A 23,053-nucleotide genomic window follows, 5' to 3' on the forward strand; every position below is an offset into this window, starting at 1 on the left:
CTATTTTACATAATTTTAAAACAAGATTCCAAATACCGACCTCTAAATTCTTACCAATAAGATTCAGATTAGGTAACCCCAGAGGTATAATTGTATATTTACTTTATAATGAAACCTTTTCCTGTAATTTAAATATGAAAATAGATACGAAAACAATTTTATTAAGGAGTTGTTTAGAGAAATATTTTGAACACAAAATAAAAAAAAGTATCTTCTTGGGTCAACTAACCACTTAACTGATAAGGGAGTTGCTACTGGTTCCAAATAACTATTAAATCATCTAATAGTCGTGTCTCGACTATTTAATTTTTCCAGCCCCTTCAGATGTGTCATCCTCCTCTGAAGCAACAAACAACCCAATTTTAGAATGTCCATCGTGTGGTGCTTTAGTCTGGCAATCCGAGAGCACCGGAAGAGACCCTAGAACGAAGGAGTTACGCTTTACCATTTGTTGCAACCAAGGACAGATAAAGCTTCCACATCTGAGACAACCTCCACCTGTGTTAGCAAAGCTACTGAAATGTAAACAATTTCGCGAGACAATCCGAGTCTACAATGCCCTCCTAGCTTTTACATCTATTGGAGCAAATATAGATTACAGTGCTGTTTTCGGCAGAGGGCCATTCACATTCCGTATTCAAGGGCAGACTTACCACCGTATCAGATCCCTCATTCCTAAGCCAGGTTTACCACCCAAGTACCTACAGCTCTATATTTTTGATACGGCAAACGAATTTAAGAATCAGCTGGAAGCTTTAAGTCAAACAACCTCTGAAGGAAAAGCAGACGAAGCCACATTAAAAGTCCTTATAGAAATGGTGGATGCCAACAATTTCCTTGCAAAGGTTTTTAGGAGGGTTCGAGATCGGTATGAGGCGAACTCCGGAGAAGTACGATCAGTCTCATATATGATAAAGGGAAAGGCAAACAATATGACTTACCTCAATCATCTGAGGTTGTTGGACTTATTGTCGGCGACATGTCAGACACTATATGTGAGAGAGATATAGTCGTCCAGTTTCAGTCAACTAATTTGAAGGAGATACGAGATGATCATCCGCTATACATGAGCCTCCAGTACCAACTTTTGTTCTCTTAAGGTGAGTATGGTTTCAATACCGAAATTCCGTTGCATTTAGAGGACGGAAGCTCGAGGACAAGGAAATTTGTCAGTATCCGGCAATTTTATGCCTCCCAAATACAAACTCGGTTAAAAGAAGGAATGACACTCATTAAGTCTGGGCGCCTCCTCCACCAATATGTTGATGTATATTCTGCGATCGAGGAAGATCGTCCTCGATGGCATAGGAACAATCAAGACGTTCTAAGGGCTGAATTATACAGTAATGTTTGCGATGCAGTCGAAAAAGGTGACACGGATGCAAGGACGGTTGGTAAGAGGTTTATTCTACCACCGAGTTTTACTGGTGGGCCCCGTTATTTGATTGAGAAATATCATGACGCAATGGCAATATGCAGACAGTTTGGGAATCCAGATTTATTCATAACAATGACGGCAAACCCAAATTGGAAAGAGATAAAAGACCATCTAGCAGCATACGGCGGTGATAGCCCGAATGATAGACCAGATATTGAGTGCCGAGTTTTCAAAATGAAACTAGACCAGCTGCTAGATAATTTTAAGAAGGGTACATTCTTCGCCCCCTACACAGCAGGTATTCTCTTTAATTTGAAAATTTAATTCACATTTAGATTCATATAACTAATTCAAATCATTTTTATACCAGCTCTTCATAGGATTGAGTTCCAAAAAAGATGTCTTCCCCATGCACATATTTTGTTGTGGTTTGGATACCACTCAAGGACCCCCAGCCCAGAAGAAATCGACAAGATTATTTCCGCCGAACTTCCGGACAAGCAGAAAGACCCCGAAGCCTATGAATTGGTTGCAAAGCACATGATCCATGGGCCATGTGGAGTCCATAGACCTCGATCACCATGTATGGAGAATCATGTGCGTGTGAAGAAATTTCCCCGCCCATTTACTCAGTCTACATCAATTGATAAGTCTGGGTACATAATATATCGTCGCCGGAAGAACAAAAATGCTAATATTTTAAAGGATGGAATTCTTTTAGATAATGCTTCTGTCATCCCTCATAACATAGAAATCCTGAAGAAGTATGCAGCTCATATAAATGTGGAATGGTGCAATAGGACATCCGCTATCAAGTACCTTTTCAAATATATCTCAAAAGGAGTCGACAGGGCGACAATTTTGATTGAGAAAGGCCCCGACCCACCGATGTCCGAGAAAGGAATCGACCCCCAGACATCCGAGAAAGGCAAAGAAAGGGTCAAGAAAGCAAGGAATGAGATAAAAGAATATCAAGACTGTCGATACTTATCCGCTTGCGAATCCATGTGGAGGACTTTCGCTTATTCTATACATAAACGCCAACCATCCGTCATGAAGTTGGTAGTCCATCTGGAAGGTGAACATGATATCACTATCAAAGATACGGATAACCTAGGAAGAGTTATACAGAAGCCAGACATTGAAAAGACTATGTTTACCGAGTGGATGGTTCTATGCAGAACATCCGCGTTCGCCCGCACCTTAACGTATGTCCAGATTCCTGAGTTCTTCACATGGAACAATAGCTCAAAAGTCTGGTCAGAGAGAAAGAGAGGAACTTCAATTGGTCGGGTTGTTACAGTACATCCCGCTTCAGGCGATCATTATTATTTGAGGATACTGATAAACAAAGTGAAGGGCCCAAGAAGTTACACAGAGCTTAAAACCTTCAACGGTGTCACATATCCCGATTTCAAAAGCACCTGCTGCGCACGAGGTCTTCTCGCTAACGATGCTGAATGGCACGAAAGTATGGTCGAACTCAACACATGGGGTACACCTTCTCAGCTAAGAGAAATGTTTGTCACGTTACTTATCTACTGTCATGTTGCTAACCCTAAGGAATTGTGGGATAAGTGCTGGAAATCCCTGAGTGAGGACATCCTTTACAAGAAACGTAAGGAATTCAAACACCCGCAGCTAGAAATATATGATGCTAAGCTCGAGCAATATACATTACTTGAACTCGAGAAGGCTTTGCGGAACCAAGAACACACCCTTACTGATTTCCCAGGAATGCATACTCCTGATCCTCTCCTACTTAAAGAGCTAGGTAATACTTTGTGGCAACAAGAGCTACAGTATAATATCGCCAAGGGGAAGAGTAGACATGACACCCAGTACACCTTGCTCAACCATGAACAATTGGACGTCTATCAAGCAATTATTGAGTCGACTCAGGAAGACTGTGGGAAGCTATTTTTCGTCTACGGGGCTGGAGGCACAGGCAAAACATTTTTATACCAAACAATCATTTCAAGACTGCGGTCAGAGAAAAAGATAGTCCTTCCTGTTGCTTCATCTGGAATAGCAGCCCTACTACTACCAGGCGGCAGGACTGCCCACTCACGTTTCAATATCCCAATCGATCTAAAGGCCACGTCCACCTGCCACATTACACCTGGAACTATGCTCGCAGAGTTAATAGAAAAGGCAGCTCTAATCATATGGGATGAGGCACCTATGACAGATAGGCATGCTTTCGAAGCCCTCGATAAGTCCTTGAGAGACATTCTTTCTTTACATGATCCCAAAGCCAGAACTCTCCTATTCGGCGGAAAAACGGTTCTTCTTGGAGGTGATTTTAGACAGATCTTACCAGTCATCCCACAAGGCACCAGAGCTGATATTGTCTCTGCCTCCATAAGTCATTCATATTTATGGGAATCATGCCACAAATTCACCCTCCAAAAGAATATCTGCCTCAGCGAAGATGAGAAAGAGTTCTCCAACTACGTCCTGAGGGTTGGCGATGGGAACCCCCTACCTACTGAGGTGAATGAATTTGATGAAGATGAAGAGGATCAGCTCATTTCTATTGACCGAACGTTGGTCGAGGAGCTCAGCTCAGATCCTCACAAACAAATTCTAGAAGCTACTTACGGGCGAACTGACCAGTGGAAAGGAACCAAGCAAGACTATACAGAAAGGGCTATCCTCACACCAAGGAATGAAACGGTGGATGAGATTAATGAATACATGATATCTGAAGATTGCGGTGTTTCAAAGGAATATCTCAGTTCCGATAGCTTCGGTATAATAGACACTGACTCTGAGAACAACGAGACATTGTACCCAGTGGAGTATTTAAACTCATTGAGCTTTCCAGGCTTGCCTGCACATAAGCTTACTTTGAAAGTGGGTGCCCCTTTCATGCTCCTAAGGAATTTAAATCAAAAGAAGGGGTTATGCAACGGAACACGTCTGATTGTCACTAACCTAGGTGAGCGTGTTATTAGAGGTAAAATAGTTACAGGCTCCCATATTGGACATAAAGTGGACCTTCCAAGAATCATACCATCAGAATCAGTAACTAAACATCCGTTCACCCTAGAAAGGCGGCAATTTCCGATCAGGCTATGTTACGCAATGACAATTAACAAAAGTCAGGGTCAGAGTTTGAAAGGGGTCGTACTGTATTTGCCACAGCCCATTTTCACCCATGGACAACTATATGTTGGTCTTTCCCGAGTTACTACCAAGTCAGGCCTCAAAATTATACAAGGAAAGGATCAAAAGATAGGAAGGGTTAAAAACATTGTCTACAAAGAAACATTGTCCAATATTATTTGCAACCCAATACACACCATTATCCAAAAATACTAAACTCCTTTCTCTCTCCTCCAGAATCACAATCCGATGATCATCCAGAACAGGCTTCCCAGAATCTTCAAAAACTTTCTATACCATAACATGCAAGCTACCAGTAAGTCTTCCGACCCTAAACTCTTCAAACTCAATAATGAACCTGTACTAACAAAATTGTTTTTATCTGTAGGTCCGCCCGCAATAGAAAGTGGCCGCTCTACAAGACCATTCACAATAAACCTAGCAGACATCGTCTACGTCTTATCTTATTTTAATTCTTTTTCGTTATCTACCAAATTCTATTCCCTTTGGACAATTACTTATTTCTACTGTCAAACTATTTTGTTTCTCCGTCTTCACATCCAAACAACCAAAACTTAACTGACACTTTCAAGAACTAAAACTTCAAATTTTAATAAAACATTACTTTAATATCACATTTAATCCGCGCGGAGCGCGGACACCGACCCTAGTTCATATAGTAATCATAAAATAAAAGCTATGACTTATTATTGATATTTGTATATTAGTAAAAAGTTTTGAATTATCATTTTTTCCTTCTAATTTTGTTATCATTTTGTTTGGTCTTTTATTCCTTAACAATTCTGCAATAGAGCTGACTAGTTAATTTCTGTGTGTTCCTAAAGTTTTTTTTTTGTCTTGCTTTATTAGTAGAAGATGAAAAAATCTTTGAAATGTCAAAAAAGAATATGCTAATACTAATATTCCCACTAAAACACCGCCATCTATCTGTTTATTTGACTTATATCCTAAGTCTTTATTTGGTGTTATTAAAAGAGAATTATTCATTAAAAAATACCTTTTAATTTTTAAAATTAATTACACTTTCATGCCACCGAGAATTAAATTGAATTTACTATTTTAATGCTTGTTTTTCGGTTAGATTAATGTGTTTTTCTTATTCAAATATAAACTTAACATCATTAGATTAATTCAGGATCTAGTTTGGTGTTATTTGACTTGAAAACCTTCGCCTTATATATCCTTTTTTTCATTTAATAAGAAAATGATTAGAGGAATTGAACTGAACTACCACTATTTGCTTATGAAAGTCAATGCCTTTTCTGACTTCAACCGTGTGTAAGAGTAAGACAGAGAGAGAGAGAGAGAGAGAGTGCTTTCTTGGATTCCTTCTTCATTCTCTGGTTTTTCTTGTCGTACTTTCTTCTTCTTCTTCAGTCAATTTCGTTTCTTTACTCTTTTGTTCAAACCCTAATCAAAAAGTTTTTTTTTTTTTTTACCAAAGGCTTATTTTTATAAAATGAAAAAGAAACAAAGTTTACAAGCCCATACTTATATATAGTATAGCTATAGTCCCACCCAAAGTTTTAGCCCATTTGAACCCATAGTAATTGAACAGAGAGCGATCCCAAGCCCACCCATTAGAAAGAGGAAGAGACAGTTTCGTTCAAATTTGCGTCGAAAACCAAAGTTGCATGAAGATCGAAGAAATCGCCGGAGAGTTCAATCGATAACCGGAGATCCGATCCGTGATTTGACGAGTGATGAGAGTAGTAATAGCCTCTGATGATCGAAATTGTTGATTGTGAAGCCTCTTATTCCTCTCCTGCCAAATCCAATAAATCGATGATTGCCAACAGAGAAGGGTAAGTCGTTTCTTGTATTTGTTTCCTTGAAGAGATTGCATCTGAATCATGGTATGATCCCAATTTTTTAGCGGTTGCAGGTCACATCTCCTCCCAATTTCCTCCCAGATTGCAAAGCTGAAGGGGCAGTGGAAGTATAAGTGATCTCTAGTTTCAGGCTCCTGGTTGCAGAGCAGGCACACAACATCCGTCTGGAGTCCCCAGCTCCGAAGACGGTCTCTAGTAGGGCATCGATTCAAGATGAACAGCCAAGTGAGAAAAGTATGGCGAGGGATGCCTCCTGTAATCCAAACGCTTTGAGCCCAAGGTACGCTAGTTTCCTGACCCCTTAGTTTCTGATAAACCTGACTGGTGTTAAATCTTGAAATCGGTTTGTCATCAATCACCCATTCATAGCAATCTTCTGTATCAGTGAGGGCAAAAGCAGTGAAGAAGATGTGTAGTTGTACCATTTTCTCTGACCGCGCCGGGGGAATCATCCATCTCCCATCAATAAAGAGGTCTGAGACAGTGGAGTTTGCATCAATGCCCATGCGAGAAGTTTGATCGCTCAGTATAAATTGCGAGAGCTTCCCAAAGGGGGACCAGTTATCCGACCATAATCTACATGATTCTCCATTTCCCACTTTCATCTTTATCCAGGTAAAGACTTCATCTCTTAACTTAAACAGCTTGTTAGCCAACCAAGAGTTTGTTGTTGTCGCTTTCATAGTCCAGAAGTTAGATAGGGAACCTTTTAAAACCTCAGTCTTGAACCATCCAACCCATATCGATCCTGCTTGAAAGAACAACAACCAGATTAGTTTTATACAGCAAGCTTTGTTCCAAGTATGTAGATCCTTTACTCTCAATCCTCCAGTAGATTTTTCCTTGGTCACCACCTCCCATGAGACCTTTGCTGAGTGATGCATGTCTAGTCTTCCTTTCCATAAGAATAAGCCACACATAGAATTTATTCTTGTCACACAGGCTTTAGGGAGTAGGAAGGTAGAGCACCAAAAGTTGTTTATACCCGCCACCACCGTTTTTATTAAGAGAAGCCTACCAGCAAAAGAGAGAGTCTTGACACTCCATGAATTGAACTTTGCTTTAATTTGTTGGATTAAGACCTCACAGTTTTCAGCCTTTAGCTTTTTTGTGCAGAGAGGTACCCCAAGGTAGCGAACAGGAAGGGTCCCATTGGGCATGCCCGTGGAGACTTGGATAGCATCAACCTCCTTTTGTGTTAGTCCCGAAGCATAAAAGGAAGATTTTTGCACACTGACTGCCAGTCCAGACCTCAACTCGAATTCCTTGAGAACCTGTAAGACATTCTGCACTGAGCTTAGCGAGCCATCCATAAATATCAGCAGATCATCTGCAAATGCTAAATGAGTGAGTTTTGATTTGCTGCATTTATGGTGATATTTTATCTTTAGGTCTGCTGCCGCCTTATTTAGCATCAGTGAGAAGACGTTCATTGCAATCACGAACAGGTACGGGGACAAAGGGTCCCCCTGTCTTAAGCCCTTTTTCCCTTTGAAGTAACCATGCACTCGTCCATTGGGACAAAAGTTTCCATTTTTAGAGTCTCTCTTCTAGGGTTTTCCTTAAAGATCCTCTCTTTCTCTTCGACCCTTTCACCCGAATCATCATCTAATTCTCCAAATGCATTTCTCTCTGAGGAAGCAAATCCACCACTGCGCCACTCTCATCTTAGACAAGAGCAAAAGCAGCCGGAGAAGAAGCTCCGATTCCTCCCTCAACGCCACGAAAGAAGCTGCCTTGCTTCGGAAGCTCTACGAAGACATGCTCAGGGAAGCTCTAGAGGAAGCCTCCGAGAACGGGTCGATCCTCAAATCCCAAACCATTGACCAAGAGAATCAAGTGGGCCGCTCCAGATCCTTAGCTAGACTCCACGCGCAGCGTGACTTCCTACGCGCCACCGCTTTAGCAGCCGACCATGTATACTCCTCAGAAGACTCCCTCCCCGAGCTTCTCGGTGAGAGTTCCTCGCCATGTACCCGAAGTACCAAGCTTCAGAGAAAATCGATCAGTTGAGATCCGATAAGTACAGTCACTTGTCAGTAGGTTCGAAGGTATGTCTCGACTACTGCGGGTTCGGTCTCTTCTCTGTTGTTCAGACTCTGAACTATTGGGATACTTGTACGTTTAGCCTCTCCGAGGTCACAGCTAATTTGAGTAACCACGCGCTTTACGGTGGAGCTGAGAGTGGAATTGTGGAGCACGATATCAAAACTAGGATCATGGACTATCTGAACATCCCTGAGAACGAGTACGGTCTTGTTTTCACCGTGAGCAGAGACTCAGCTTTTAAACTGCTAGCTGAGTCTTATCCTTTCCAGACGAACAAGCGGCTTCTGACGATGTTTGACCACGAGAGCCAGTCTGTGAACTCTGGATGGCGCAGACGGCGAGGGAGAAAGGCTCAAAGGCTTACAACGCTTGGTTCAAGTGGCCGTCTTTGAAGCTGTGTTCGACTGATTTGAAGAAGAGGCTGTCTTACAAGAAGTGGAAGAAGAAAGATTCCGCTGTTGGGTTGTTTGTGTTTCCTGCGCAGTCGAGAGTTACTGGCGCTAAGTATTCTTACCAGTGGATGGCTTTAGCTCAGCAGAATCATTGGCATGTGTTGCTTGATGCTGGCTCTTTTGGTTGTCTTTTGATTAAAAAGTCAGTGATGGGGAGTCTAGATCACTCCTTAGTATCCGTTGTCTCTCAGCGATTCAGTTGATGGTCTTGATGGATTAGTTGGTTTTGCTGATGATAAGACCAAAGAAGCTCATCGACCTGGAACTCAGATGCCGGCTTTCTCTGGAGGATACACTTCAGCGCAAGTGAGGGATGTGTTTGAAACAGACCTCTTAGAAGATAACATCTCTTCCGATAGAGATGGAACTACAAGCACCACGATTTTCGGAGAAGAGACAGAGAGTGTGTTTCGGTCGGGGAACTGATGAAAAGCCCGGTTTTCAGTAGTGAAGATGAGTCTGCCTGACAACTCGTTTTGGATTGATCTTGGTCAAAGCCCTCTTGGTGGTTCTATCAGCTAACAAGATTGCCTCTCCAGACGTCCTCTCATTCGATGCTGCTGTTATGTCAGTTACAGAGCAGGGGGACAAACATGATGAGTTCTGGTAGTAATCAAGAGATACAAGAAGAAAACTGCAGTCATAGCTTGGCAAATGGCTCATCAGAGATCAAAGAGAGTGCGATTAGAGACAGAAGGACGGAGAGATGGTGGTGGTAGAAGCAGGCTTTTGGGCGTGGAGGATGAACACGAGAGCAAAGGAAGACGATTTTCCTTTAACGTGGACCGTATTAGTCATAGTATAGTAGAACCCGGTGAAGCCTCTCTAGCTAGTGTTTATGATGAAGAGTACAATAACAACACTAGTGATGACGAGGGTGCGGATGATGAATGGGACAGGAGAGAAAACGAAACCGAGATTGTTTGCAGACATATCGACCACGTGAATATGCTTGGTCTTTAATAGAACCACGACTAGGCTCAGGTTTCTGATTAAACCTGAATCAGGAAGGAACATGAGTCTTGTGCAGATATATGGACCAAAGATCAAATACGAGAGTCCCAGAGATTGTTCAGAGGCTGGGTGAAAGAGAAGGTATATCTTTTGGTATATCGAGTCACATACGCATAGTGGACGATGATAATAAACCGAGAAACCATAGAGCGAGGAGGAGTAAAGAAGATAGTAATACTCTGCACTTGCCTAAAGATGTTGAGAGAAACGGGTTTATAAAGGTTTGAGGTTGTGACAGCTTCTCTTAGCTTCTTGACAGACTTTGAAGATGTTTACAAGCTTTGGGGCTTTCGTAGGCAAGTTCCTAAACCCTGGTTTCAACAGAGAAGGTTCGCTTCCTACTGTAGACGTGAGTTCTTAGTAGAAATGCACAAAGCCACAACTTTTTAGAAGGTGACTCAGAGAGACTGACATAACCGTTATGCGGTGGCTTTCCTGGAGATGAAAAGAAGGTAAAGAACTGTGAATGAATAGATTTGGTATAGCTTGTAATCTGAAAACAGAGCTTTATTTGATCTTAAAGATTCTGCTCTTGTATTGTGTTTTTTTTTTGTTTGGGTGGAGAACAAGAGTTACAGAAAGATTCAGAAACTTGTAGCATTTCTTCTTCTAAGTACTACAAAACTGATTCAGATCGATATAGACACATGGACATGATGCGTGTTTATACCTTAATATATATGGAGTAAAATAATAGGAAAAAGCGATTAAGGAATATTGTAATTTTAGAGAACATCTAATACATGTAGTAGAACTCAAATGACACTCATTTAAATGTTAACTAAGACAAAAATGTAATGGCATTGAAGCTACAAGGATTATGAATCTTCCAAGAGTTTCATTTTTTCTGTCGCTGCTTCTTGGCTGAAGCAGCACCAGTGACAAGTCCGAGAGCTTGGTTGGAGTTCTTGAGTATTAAAGACGATCTAGGGATAGGGACTCGAGCTTTCCGCTTCTTCAAGAAATCTATCCCAGTTTTCAAGCATTCCGGTGGAGAGAGAGAGAGAGAGAGAGAGAGAGAGAGAGAGAGAGAGAGATCGATCCTAGAGTGTGTAAGACACAATAAGAAGAAGATTACCCTGAGCTCTTTTGCTTTTTCTTTCTCGGGTGTTCTTTGTTGGCCTCTTCCTTTTCTGCCTGTACATGAGATAAAAGCATAATTTAATGAAGATTAAATAATTAAATATAGTAGAAAAAAAACCCTAAAAGCTCTCTACCCCGACTCAGGCGCCGCATCCCTCGTTTTTTCTAGATCTGAGGTCTTCTCCGGCCGGCGTTCCTTGCCGTGTTGTGAGAGGACCTCCTCGAAATTCTATCTAATAATAGTGCTTGTGTAGTCTTTTGAGCTTCGGTGAGGATGGTTAGTGATGAAGTGTTACTCTGACGGTGGTGGCGTTAAGGATATCAAGCGATGGCTTGTTATGGTTCAATTCGCTCTAGGTGAAGTCGTTTTCTGTGTCATGGCGTGTCCTCCCTGCCGTGGATGATGGCAAAGATGACTGTAGATCTGAGGGCTTTTGAATCTGGCTTGATGGGACTGCATTGCTGTTGGTTGGTTAACCTTCGTCTCTGACTTCTCTCTGTTATGGCTTAGTATTTAGCGGTTCATTTTCGTGTGGTCAAGATGAGTGTGTTTGTGGCTGGTTTCTGTGTTGTTGTTCTAGCTCTTCTGGTGGTCTAAGGCTTGGCTGGATTGTCGGTTCTAAACCCTATTTGTTTTCTGGTACGCGGTTGTTGTTTTAACCGGTTCTTATGTGGGGTCTTAATTGCTTGGTTTAGTTTGTCAGTTCTTCAAGTGAGGCATCGGAGGTTGCTGGGCTCTGCCCTCTAGGTCGCAGCATCTCATCCTCGGATTTTAGAGGATCTTAAAGAATTCTCGCAAGGATTGTTAGTGTTTTTTTAAGGAGAAGTTGATTTCTTTGATGTCTTGGAGTTAGTTTGGTTGGGCGACATTGTGTAAAGGAGCATGTTTCTGGTCTTCAGTTTGGGTCCTTCGTCTGTGGACTCCATCTTTGCTTCCCTTTTGAGGCATCTGGTTTCTTTCCTAGTGTCGTCACTGGTTTGTCCTCTTCGTTCTTCCTTTGTGGTTAAGTTCAGATTTCAGTGGTGTAGCAGCAAAGCCAAGAAGTTGTGTGGTCCCTTGGTCTGTAAACTACGGGTTTTCCGGTTTACTTGGTAAAGGACCGAGGAGCCTTTGCTCAATCGCGATCGGTCTTCGAGCAGTTGATTGCCAAACGTCCCTCTTCTTTGGCTGCTCGGGTTGTAGGTGTGTTCCTTTCTTGGCTTCTTTTTGACGAAGCAGTGGTAAGTCTGGTTTGTGTTTGGTGGTTCCATGGTGGAACTGTGTTATAAGATTGGCTTTCAACCCCAATAAGTTAGGCTGCATTACTTTCTCAATCAATCCTGTTTCGGTTTCGTTGCTCTTCACCAAACTTGAAGTTTATGGTAGTGCTCCAGTTCGCCTTTGTTATCTTTTCTCTTTTGTTGTTTGTAAGCTTTTGGAGTTTGTGTTATCTCCAAACTTTGTCTCCGGGTGGTTTTCATTTACCATTCCGGCTATTGGCTCCGCGTCCCTTGCGACTTTGTGTAAGTTGATGGTTAAAATTAATATTAATCCAACGGATGAAAAAAAATAGATTTTGGGTGTATTTGTGTTGTGGAGAAAATAATAGGGTAAAGAAGTGATTATAAGAAAATATCGGGGTTAAAGAGAAATATAGATTTTGTGTGTATTTGTGTTGTGGAGAAACTAATAGGATAAAGAAGTGATTATAAGACAATATTGGGGTTAAAAAGAAAGAAAAAAAAAACAGAATCTCTATAAATGTAGCTTCCGCGAAACTTTAAGCCGCCTTTCATTCAGTCTTTCTCTAATCAGATCTTGGATGATCAGATCTCGGCGTGAAGATAGCGAAGATCCAGATCTCTCTCTCTCTCGGCGTCTGCAAGTAAGTGCTAGATTAGAACAATGAGCGATCGTGATAGATAGATCTCTCTTTGCGATCTATCTTTATCGTACTGTGTTAGATGAACTTGTTATTTTGATCCGATCTCGTACTGATATGTGTTAGATGAACTCGTTATTTTGATCCAATCTCCGGATCTCGATCCATCTTTCTCGGATCTGAAGATGAACTTGTTATTTTGATCCGATCTCGTACTGATATGTGTTAGATGAACGGATCTCGATCTATCTTTCTCGGATCTGAAGATGAACTTGTTATTTTGATCCGATCTCGTACTGATATGTGTTAGATGAACGGATCTCGATCTATCTTTCTCGGATCTGAAGATGAACTTGTTATTTTGATCCGATCTCGTACTGATATGTGTTAGATGAACGGATCTCGATCTATCTTTCTCGGATCTGAAGATGAACTTGTTATTTTGATCCGATCTCGTACTGATATGTGTTAGATGAACGGATCTCGATCTATCTTTCTCGGATCTGAAGATGAACTTGTTATTTTGATCCGATCTCGTACTGATATGTGTTAGATGAACGGATCTCGATCTATCTTTCTCGGATCTGAAGATGAACTTGTTATTTTGATCCGATCTCGTACTGATATGTGTTAGATGAACGGATCTCGATCTATCTTTGTCGGATCTGAAGATGAACTTGTTATTTTGATCCGATCTCGTACTGATATGTGTTAGATGAACGGATCTCGATCTATCTTTGTCGGATCTGAAGATGAACTTGTTATTTTGATCCGATCTCGTACTGATATGTGTTAGATGAACGGATCTCGATCTATCTTTGTCGGATCTGAAGATGAACTTGTTATTTTGATCCGATCTCGTACTGATATGTGTTAGATGAACGGATCTCGATCTATCTTTGTCGGATCTGAAGATGAACTTGTTATTTTGATCCGATCTCGTACTGATATGTGTTAGATGAACGGATCTCGATCTATCTTTGTCGGATCTGAAGATGAACTTGTTATTTTGATCCGATCTCGTACTGATATGTGTTAGATGAACGGATCTCGATCTATCTTTGTCGGATCTGAAGATGAACTTGTTATTTTGATCCGATCTCGTACTGATATGTGTTAGATGAACGGATCTCGATCTATCTTTGTCGGATCTGAAGATGAACTTGTTATTTTGATCCGATCTCGTACTGATATGTGTTAGATGAACTCGTTATTTTGATCCCATCGGATCTGGACCATCCCTCTTTCTCGTACTGATAATTGCTTTTCACAGGTATGAATCACATTCATTTTCACTCTTCACCCTACGACTGCTTAAAATTCTGTCCAAGTACAGTAGAAATCTTCGATAAATTCCTAAAGCCGTTCATCCGGGGTGATCTCAACATGCACAGATCCTTGGTCACTCTTTTTAAAAACTTCTATGAGTCTGGTCCTGAACAGCTGCCTGGCTTGGAAAACTTTGAAGATAGCGAGTACTATCATCCACGCAACTATTGGTTTCTTATCAACAGAAAACCCAAACGTTTAGGTTCCATGCTGTTGGCGACTTTGGCGTATGGAAGCCGAAAGGCAAACCTGAGATAGTGCTGGATGGATTAACGGCTGGGCTGGCTCTTGGTACGAAGCAGTTACTACTTTTCTCCTACAACGAGCAAGCCAAAATGAAATCCGGATGGCATATGATAGAGTATGCGCCTGCAATCCCTTCCCAACCCGAAGGCCGCCCAGCTCAACCTCTGGTGTTTCAAGAAAAGGTGGTTGTCAACCTCTACTACAATGCCGAAGAGGATCATATCCGGCAAAAAGGAGTGGCCCTTCCCCTTCCCGGTCTTCAAGACCGACCTGACCAGATCATGGGAGGAAACCAGACTGGAACTGGAACCTCCGCCTTCAACCAGCCTGGAACTGGAACCGCCGCCTTCAACCAGCCTGTAGCCAATCTCCGAGTAAACCAGCCTGGAACTGGAACTGGAACCTACGCCTTCACCGCCCTCAACCAGCCTGACGATCTCTTCTACGACGGCTACAATATCGATGCTTTATACGGCGATGGCCAAGATCGAGTTTCCGCCCAAGATGACATTTACGACGAGCTCTCACCGCTTGAAGCCCGAGTTAGAGTTCCCATTACCCAAGATCGGGCAGGAGAACCAGATCATGCAACACTAGGAGAATCAGATGGAGTTCGTGTAGCAGCAGCAGATGACCCTTTCGGACTGGATCCCCATATCAACAAAACGAGCAACAGAAGGAAGTAGAGCTCTCTTGCTCTCTCTCTCTCTCTCTCTCTCGCTACCATCTCGGTAGAAGAAGACTAGCTGATAAATAGACTATGCATGTTTTAGCCAAGTGTCTTTACCTTACAACTGCTTGACACGGTTTTGTTTCCATAAATGAACAGGTTTATATAATGAATTTTTTTTTTTTTTTTTTTGCTAAAATTTGGAAGTATATATAATGATTTACATACAATTTGTCTTGTGAAATAGATTTTTGATGTCTTTCTATAACGTAGCATAAAGGAATGAATTCACTAACGTTCGTTTTGTAATTTTACTAAACATTTTAAATTATACACTAGTTTGAGCAGTACTTAGCAGTTCGAAGTAGCCACTTTTGAAGACATTTCACATGTTATATACGGATATACCAACATGCTTAATTCGTCATTTTTTTAATAATTACTTACATCCTTTAATAAAGCAATTCCGTTTGTCGTGGCATTCTCATCTCGGCTTTTAGTACTTACAGTTCCAAAGATCTGAATTCCTCAAAACTGTTGATTATTCATGAAGTTGCGAAATTTGAAAGCGGTAGTAAAAATAACACCGGAGTCATTATCACGTTATGCTACTATGTATTTAAAGCATAGGGATGATCAAGCACACAGACACAGACGACAAAACACACTAGTCTCTCGTTGTTATTTAATGTGTAGACATGGAAGTTGGCAGGAGATCCAGACAAAGGTTGCACATTCACTGCATAACCACATGAGTTAGCTCTCTATTTATCCACAAGTTCAGGATACATGAATGAGTTGGTTTACCTCCCCACTTCTCAGGGTCTAACCGGAAAGCTTCAAGAGCACGTTTCTGGCACAAGGTTCCCGCCATGTCTATGTACCTTCAAAAAGAAGTCAAGATTGGTCAAACAAGCATGTCTAGGATCTGAGACTGAGTTTGTGACTCTGATTGCAAAAAAAAAAAGGTATGAACATACTCATTTCCTCCATAGTATCTAGCACCAGGGTACCCTTCACTGTACTTGTTAGTCATCACAGAGCCAACAGCTTGCATCACCGAGACAGATGTGAAATTCTCAGATGGAATGAGTTCAAGCCCCTTCCACTGTCTAGCTTTCTCAAGCTCAATGATGTCAGCAATCTCAGGATCAACTTCCTCCAAAGATGCGTTTAGCTATTTTGGCCACTGAAACAAACCAAAAACATTGCTTCAGCCGCAAGGAAACTATCTACAGCTAGAGATTTAAGACAAAAGGGGTTTAAAGAGAACAAAACAAAAGCTTACAGTGACACGAAACAACAATTACAAATCAGAACACACAAGATTCTGTCCTGATGATGAAAGCGGAGGATTCATGTGGGGTGAAGTCTCCTAAGAGCTATTGCCATCGCCATTTTTGCTCTGCCTCTCTCTCTCTCTCTGGAAACACTGGAAACAAATTTGAATGATGAGAAGAATCAAATGGGCTTATCCTTTGAAGAGAGCATTGTGGCCTCTGCTTTTGGCGGTTCAATTTTTTTTTTGAATTTTTTTCCCTCTTTTCTTTTTATATTTTCTTATTTTATTTTTGTGGTTTCTTGTCATTATCTCATGCCACAGTCTCTCCACCAACGTTTCCATTCTATATGGTTATAAAAAAAGACAGCATATTAATATATAAATACTCAGGAGAGTATAATAAACACAGGTTTACTTGTATTTCTTCTGTATTATATATGCTTCAATTATATAATTAAAAATGCACAAGAGAATGAGAAAAAAAAATATGATTGATGAGAAGAAACATGCTTGGTTTCTTGAGGTTTCTTCTTTGTTTCCAATTCAAGTCCCTTCTTCAACATCGTGGTATCTCCCAACTTGTAGAGCTCCACATTTTTCTTGATGAATCCTTTGTACTTTTCTTGACAATTCAACGCTTTCCTGATGTATGAGGTTCCTCTGCAACCACGAGCCAAAAATCACAAAAATAAGAATTGTATCTTATGTTATTTTTGGAGGATCTATCCCATATATATATAACCTTTTGGCTTAGTTCTTGGATTTCATGAGTCAACATTTGTTCCTGTAAAATCCGGAATAGCAATCAATTATATTGAGTTTCATTGTGTTATAAAGTCCATCTTTGAGCAATACACTCAAAAGTATAAAATACAAGGTAGAGATTATATGTATCTATAGAGAATATATACCTTTTTCATACGAACTCCACGCAAACTTATCTCAAGTTGATTCTCAAGATTGTTTAGCTCGTTGACGCTCAAACCATTTAGTTGTTCCCTTTGTCTGATTCATAGCAAACATGTAATCACAGTGTATACGTAAAAAAACTTCCTTTGTTCATGTATTTCCGTGGATACTGTGATTAAAGACTAATTTTTATAATATAATATATGTTACACAGTGGTGGTGGTTGAAGCTGGCAATACCGATGGTTTTCTTGCAAAGCATGCAACTCTGGCCTTAGGACTGCAGCCAAAGATTACATAACGTTAAACTTCATTTAAAGTGATCGTGGTGTATATATAATTCACTCATATATAAGCTTAACCAGCTCTTGAGTTTTTTCCTTGCCAAACAACATACGTAAATTAAGTAGACGGTAGTTTCTTTTTCAATTAAATGCTTAGATGTGTATAAGCAATAACTTTGAGCAATCTAATCAACAGGAAAAAAAAAGTTAAACCAAGGCTCGGTCACAAATATAATGGAATTAATGTAGCACACTTTTTAAACTAAATCCAAGGAACAATAACATGTGCCACGGCGTATCTGGTAAGCTCCACTATGAACTATGCTAAGTTTCATATATATTTAATGGTTCATGAACTTTATGTCTATGATACTTGAGAAAAAAAAAACGATTTTTTTTTGCTTAAAGAGAAAAAACGATATTGACAGATATCTCGTATAATATAGGTGATCTTGGCTAGATAATCAAGGAAGTTACCAAATATTAATTTCACACCATTTGCAAAAAAAAACACACACATTTATAGAACTCTTTTTACTTTGTTGAAACTGAAACTCCTCTGTAAATCAATATAATGTAAAAGTTGTATGTTATTCACATGCTCTCCTTCATATATATATATATATATATATATATATATATATATATATATAGCAACAGTTTACCGACTTTTTTTTTGTCTGGTTAATTATGTTATTACAAATTATGTGAAACGTTACATAGACGATATTACAGCCGACAATTCTACCTGCCTTATGAGGATTCACGCTTGACTGCATCACCCTGAATAGCTCTATGAGATCCATTTCTGACGGTACTCTTTGTGTCATGCTGAAGATCTATTATAAGCATTTTCTCTACTTTTCTGCATAATTCGCCTTTTCTTGGAATTGAAACCCAAACCACTTCCTGCAAAAATTACGTTGTCTGGGGTTCAAACCCCAGACCTGAGTGTAGAAACCTTTAAACCTTGCTCACTATACCACGGTGCTTCCACAATTTTACCGACTTTAGAGTAGACTTTTAATTACATCATTATCAACTCCTCTAAGTATATCTAAAATACACTTCATCCTTATCCTCCTATACTTCCTCTCAAGTTGGGAATGTGAAAACTTCTCACTCCCAACTTGAACAACAATGTCTCAAATTGCACTGGTCCAAGAGCCTTAGTTAACACATCTGCTACTTGTTCATGAGTTCGAACATGAACCATTTCGAGTATACCATCTTGTATTGCATCATTGACCTGATGACAGTCTGATTTTACGTGCTTTGTTTTTTCGTGGAACACCGGATCTTTTGCTATGTATATTGCAGAAAACTTTAATAAGGTTTTTTTCTGCAACATTTTGTTCATTATATCCGAAAACACAGGTAGAATATTCTCTAGAATTAGCATTTTCGATAATATCAGATAATTAAGATATTTCACCAAAACTTAAGTTTGTTTCTGTGATCCATATAAGTTCGTAGAAGAATCCATCAGTTTCTTTTAGCAGTTTAATCAAAACAATCATCAGATTCTAAAGGTGTTCTCTGAATTGCTTTTTTTTTTTTTTTGGCTGTAAATGATTTTAAGATAACATCACACAACTCTTTACATGTGATACTTCTAAAGCCTTTAGAAAAAGAATCTTCAAGTAAACAATGACTTCACTTGTACCAAGAGATTCACGCTGGCTTTTAACCGAACAACAAGCTCTAGGGAACCAAGATTTTGCATTGCTTAAGACCCAAGACTGTGATAATGGAAGTTGAGAAGCCAGATACAATGCCAGCAATCACAACATATCTCCAGTACTTTGGTCTTCCTTTTCCATTGAACCAGGACTGTACTAACTTGGAGACTGGAGAAAAAAAAATGTCAAAGACAAGACAAGAGATGGTTCTGTCTTCTAAATTCTACTGTGTGTGATTAGTGATGATGAAATGCATAAGACTGAAACTCCACAGTAATTCTACTGTGTGTGATTAGTGATGATGTAGCATTTTGTATATTTGTGTGAGCTTATTGTTGGGAGAGTGATTTATATATATTTCGGGGATTTCTAAAATTTGTTGATTTTAAAATAACTGAAATTCTTTTCATAGACTTTTAACATTTATGTTCTTTATAGCCTACAAGTTGTGATTACCATAAGAGGTAAGCATATATTATAGATGACCTGACTTGTAGAATCTTATGTTTTGACTTATATCTGCATTCTCTGGTTTCAGGTTTGTCTCTGCTAAAAGTTGGTGGGAGAATGGTATACTCAACCTGCTCAATGAACCCAATTGAAGATGAAGTTGTTGTTGCTGAAGTAATTTATTAGTTTCATTCTTCTTTCTCCATAAACCTGCTTCTTCTGGATGCTGATTGATTAGATTGTCCAGATTCTGAGGAGATGTGGATGCTCTGTTGAGCTTGTAGATGTCTCAGATAACTTTCATGAACTTATCAGAAGACCAGGTCTTAAGAAATGGAAGGTAAACATAATGTCTATGTGGTCTTTGAAGCAAATACAAACAGTATAAGTGCTTGTATATGTGTCGATTCAGGTGCATGATAGAGGTGGCTGGTCTTAATTAGGACTGCAGAAACAAGTAAAGCTATCAGAAGAACACGAACACCAGAACCCTATGAACTTCTTGCCCCGCACTATCTGCAGCAGTAACCCCATAGCACTCAAGAGTATATCTTTACATGTGATACTTCTAAGCCTTAGGAAAAAGAATCTTCAAGTAAACAATGACTTCACTTGTACCAAGAGATTCACGCTGGCTCTTAGCCGAACAAGAAGCTCTAGGGAACCAAGATTTTGCATTGCTTAAGACCCAAGACTGTGATAATGGAAGTTGAGAAGCCAGATACAATGCCAGATACACTGTACTAACTTGGAGACTCTGGAGAAAATGTCAAAGAAAAGACAAGAGATGGTTCTGTCTTCTAAATTCTAGTGTGTGTGATGATGAAATGCATAATACTGAAACTCCACAGCAATACTAAAGATTACAAGACAGCGTATTGTTTTTAAAAAAGTGAAATAAAAGATAAATTGATTGGCAACGGAAAAAGCCATCTTGATTCTCACAACCGATACAGCTGCTGCAGGCTCTTGTTGTTCGGTCATGATGAACAAAAGATGGTGCAGCTGTGTAAAACTAAAGAAATCAGAAGTTTTCCACACAGACTAACCGTATAAGCATAGTTGTCTTCCTTATACAAACAGAGAACACAGGTAGCAAGATAAGTTGAAAGAAATCTAGTGCATATACTACACAATACACAAGTAGAGTTGTGAAACTAGAATAAACAAAAGCAAAGAAGGAAATGGAAAAAAAAATTCCCCAGAGGATTTTGTTTGTCAAACAAAGCTCTTACACATATAAAACACACATTTATAGAAAAGCAATACTATCATTGTGTTGGGGTGAGAAAGAGACGCAGCATATGCCTGTGAGTCCATAACGGCTCCAGACCTCTTCAGTATCAGCGACTCCGTGGATCCTGACTCTTCTCGTGCTCTTCGTGTCTGGGTTGAAGAAGAAAACATAGAAGGGCTGGGCACGGTCTGGCAGAGTTGATGGGGAGAAAATGATTTCACCAGCCTTGTTGGTTCCTTGGGAAATCATACGCTCACCCATCCCAAGAGTGAAGGGAAGAGACGAGGGAAGCTCAAATGATTGTCCGGACCACTCATGTTTCGTCACATCCTCCAGTATCCAAAGATTAAAACGGTCGAAAGAAGAAGCACCTCCCAAACAGATTGGTACAACGACAGCTAGCTTCCCTTTGTATTCTATCAATGATGTAAAGCCCTTCCAAACCAGGACATCCTTAGGCGTAGTGATAAAACTTAGTATCCTCTCATTTCTAACATCAAAACACACAAACACAGGAGGAGGAGGAGACGCTTCGGTTTGATTTGGAACAGAAGCACCATAATAGATGAAACCATTGATGCATAGTCCCACAGTCATACGGCGATAAGGCGGGGAGGTAACTTGGGTACGAGATACAACTCGTCCTCCTCTTCCAAGTGTTATAACCTCGTGCATGCACATGAGACTAGGGTTATGAATAAGATCATACCTAGATGTCAACAGGGTCAACGCTTTGAATTGATCATCAACAGGATCGTATCCCAAACATGTGCCATTTGCCTTGCAGTGAAAGGTTATGACTTGCCTCGTGCTAGGGTTACATATAATGAACGTTAACCCCTCAGAACAAGCGAGAAAGCCATGGACGGAAGAATACTTGAAGCTGCCGTGACGCAAGGTCACTGAGGGTATTGTCATGTCTAGATTGGCAACCAAAGAAGAAGAAGAAGCTTCCTCCTCCTCTCCCGACAAGATGAACAGACGCTCGGGTTTACCAAATACACTGTTGGTGAAAGCGGCTATAAAACGGGATGGCTTCGCAGCGTAGTAAGAAGCGACGAATCTTTGGCTTCGGGTAAGGGAATACCAAATCTTGGACACGCATAGGAACTTCATAAGAGACTTTCCAGGCAATCTAGTCAGTGTCTCCACCTCCATATCGTAAGGGAGGAGGACATGTAGCTTCTTACCTGGCCTCTTGTCGCCGCTTCCAACGCCATTGTCCCTTGGCTCGTAGACACTCTTTGCAGGCGATCTAGTATACATCTTTTTCTTCTTCAGATCAAGAGGGATCGGTTCCAAGATGCTTCGGCTGCCCTTCTCATGTTCCTTGCGTTTCATCATGGAACGAAAACCCTTAATTCGACTCGATTGATAGATCTAGATCGATATGTAAAAAGACAAAGAGGAGTTTCCTTTTGAGAATTCAGACAGATCTCAGCCGTTCGTTTTTGAACTTAAACTTTTAACAACTCTGACACAACCTAGTTTAATAGATTTTGTTAAAGACTGACTAACTCTAGGTTCGGTCCCTTTTTCTTTTTTTTAAAAAAAAAAAGAAAAAAAGAAAAAAAACTTAAATTAATAAATATATTAAAATGTGTGTTTGCTGATCTCTGATCCATCCCTTTCTGATAATCTGATAATCTGATAATCATCGACTTGAAACCTTTTGTGTGTGTTCAGTCATCTCTGTCTTAGTGTTTTCGTTTAAGCCTTCCATCAATCAATCGAAATTATCAACCTTTTCTCCTAACCCGAACAAGAGCTTCTCGAGTTCGTGCTCAAGTTTCGATTTTGTCATATGGGTCAGATGGTGAATTTAGCTAAAAGTAATCGTTTTTTCCCCCCCTTGATTCAGGATAATGGCTCCGCTAGTGAAATTTCACCTGCTGCCTTGTTTCCCGAGTCTCCAAACAAGGATGTTAATAGAAGAGTCGCTGCTGCTTCTGTAATCGCCGCTTTGGCCTTTGTTTCTATCGACAAGGCTTCTTGATTTTGGGATCTCCTTGAAGGGATTTAACCAAATCTTGTGTGGCGTTTGTTTAGTTGATTAGGGAAACTTCTTTAGTAATGGATTTGGCTATTGTAGAAGGCTAATGAACAACAATGCTAGAGCTTGAATTCAAGATTCTGGCTGAAGAACAGACCCACTCTTGTATT

The 23,053-nt window shown here is 40.2% G+C and overlaps 4 protein-coding genes and 1 pseudogene across 4 annotated transcripts; 2 read left to right on the forward strand and 3 right to left on the reverse strand.

Moving 5' to 3' along the window:
* Window positions 1-1,222: 1,222 nt before the first annotated feature.
* LOC106328691 lies at window positions 1,223-4,892 on the forward strand. Its single transcript, XM_013767184.1, has 3 exons — window positions 1,223-1,676; window positions 2,100-4,408; window positions 4,878-4,892. The coding sequence occupies exons 1-3, from the start codon at window positions 1,223-1,225 to the stop codon at window positions 4,890-4,892; spliced, it is 2,778 nt and encodes a 925-aa protein (XP_013622638.1).
* A 1,224-nt stretch (window positions 4,893-6,116) lies between these two features.
* LOC106328701 lies at window positions 6,117-7,655 on the reverse strand. Its single transcript, XM_013767194.1, has 4 exons — window positions 7,467-7,655; window positions 7,328-7,356; window positions 7,161-7,237; window positions 6,117-7,090 (listed from the first exon to the last, which is right to left on the reverse strand). Exons 1-4 carry the CDS (start codon window positions 7,653-7,655, stop codon window positions 6,117-6,119), a joined length of 1,269 nt encoding a protein of 422 aa, XP_013622648.1.
* A 265-nt stretch (window positions 7,656-7,920) lies between these two features.
* On the forward strand, window positions 7,921-10,457 carry LOC106328709 (annotated as a pseudogene).
* Window positions 10,458-15,643: 5,186 nt separating this feature from the next.
* On the reverse strand, window positions 15,644-16,236 carry LOC106345000 (serine hydroxymethyltransferase 1, mitochondrial-like). Its single transcript, XM_013784280.1, has 3 exons — window positions 16,028-16,236; window positions 15,855-15,931; window positions 15,644-15,786 (listed from the first exon to the last, which is right to left on the reverse strand). The coding sequence occupies exons 1-3, from the start codon at window positions 16,102-16,104 to the stop codon at window positions 15,659-15,661; spliced, it is 282 nt and encodes a 93-aa protein (XP_013639734.1). The 5' UTR covers window positions 16,105-16,236; the 3' UTR covers window positions 15,644-15,658.
* Window positions 16,237-20,661: 4,425 nt separating this feature from the next.
* Window positions 20,662-22,324, reverse strand: LOC106342975 (F-box protein At1g30790-like). The gene has a single exon (XM_013782062.1). The coding sequence runs from the start codon at window positions 22,232-22,234 to the stop codon at window positions 20,906-20,908; it is 1,329 nt and encodes a 442-aa protein (XP_013637516.1). The 5' UTR covers window positions 22,235-22,324; the 3' UTR covers window positions 20,662-20,905.
* Window positions 22,325-23,053: the final 729 nt, after the last annotated feature.

The sequence above is a fragment of the Brassica oleracea genome, chromosome C1 (assembly GCF_000695525.1).
Source record: "Brassica oleracea var. oleracea cultivar TO1000 chromosome C1, BOL, whole genome shotgun sequence".
Taxonomy (NCBI): domain Eukaryota; kingdom Viridiplantae; phylum Streptophyta; class Magnoliopsida; order Brassicales; family Brassicaceae; genus Brassica; species Brassica oleracea.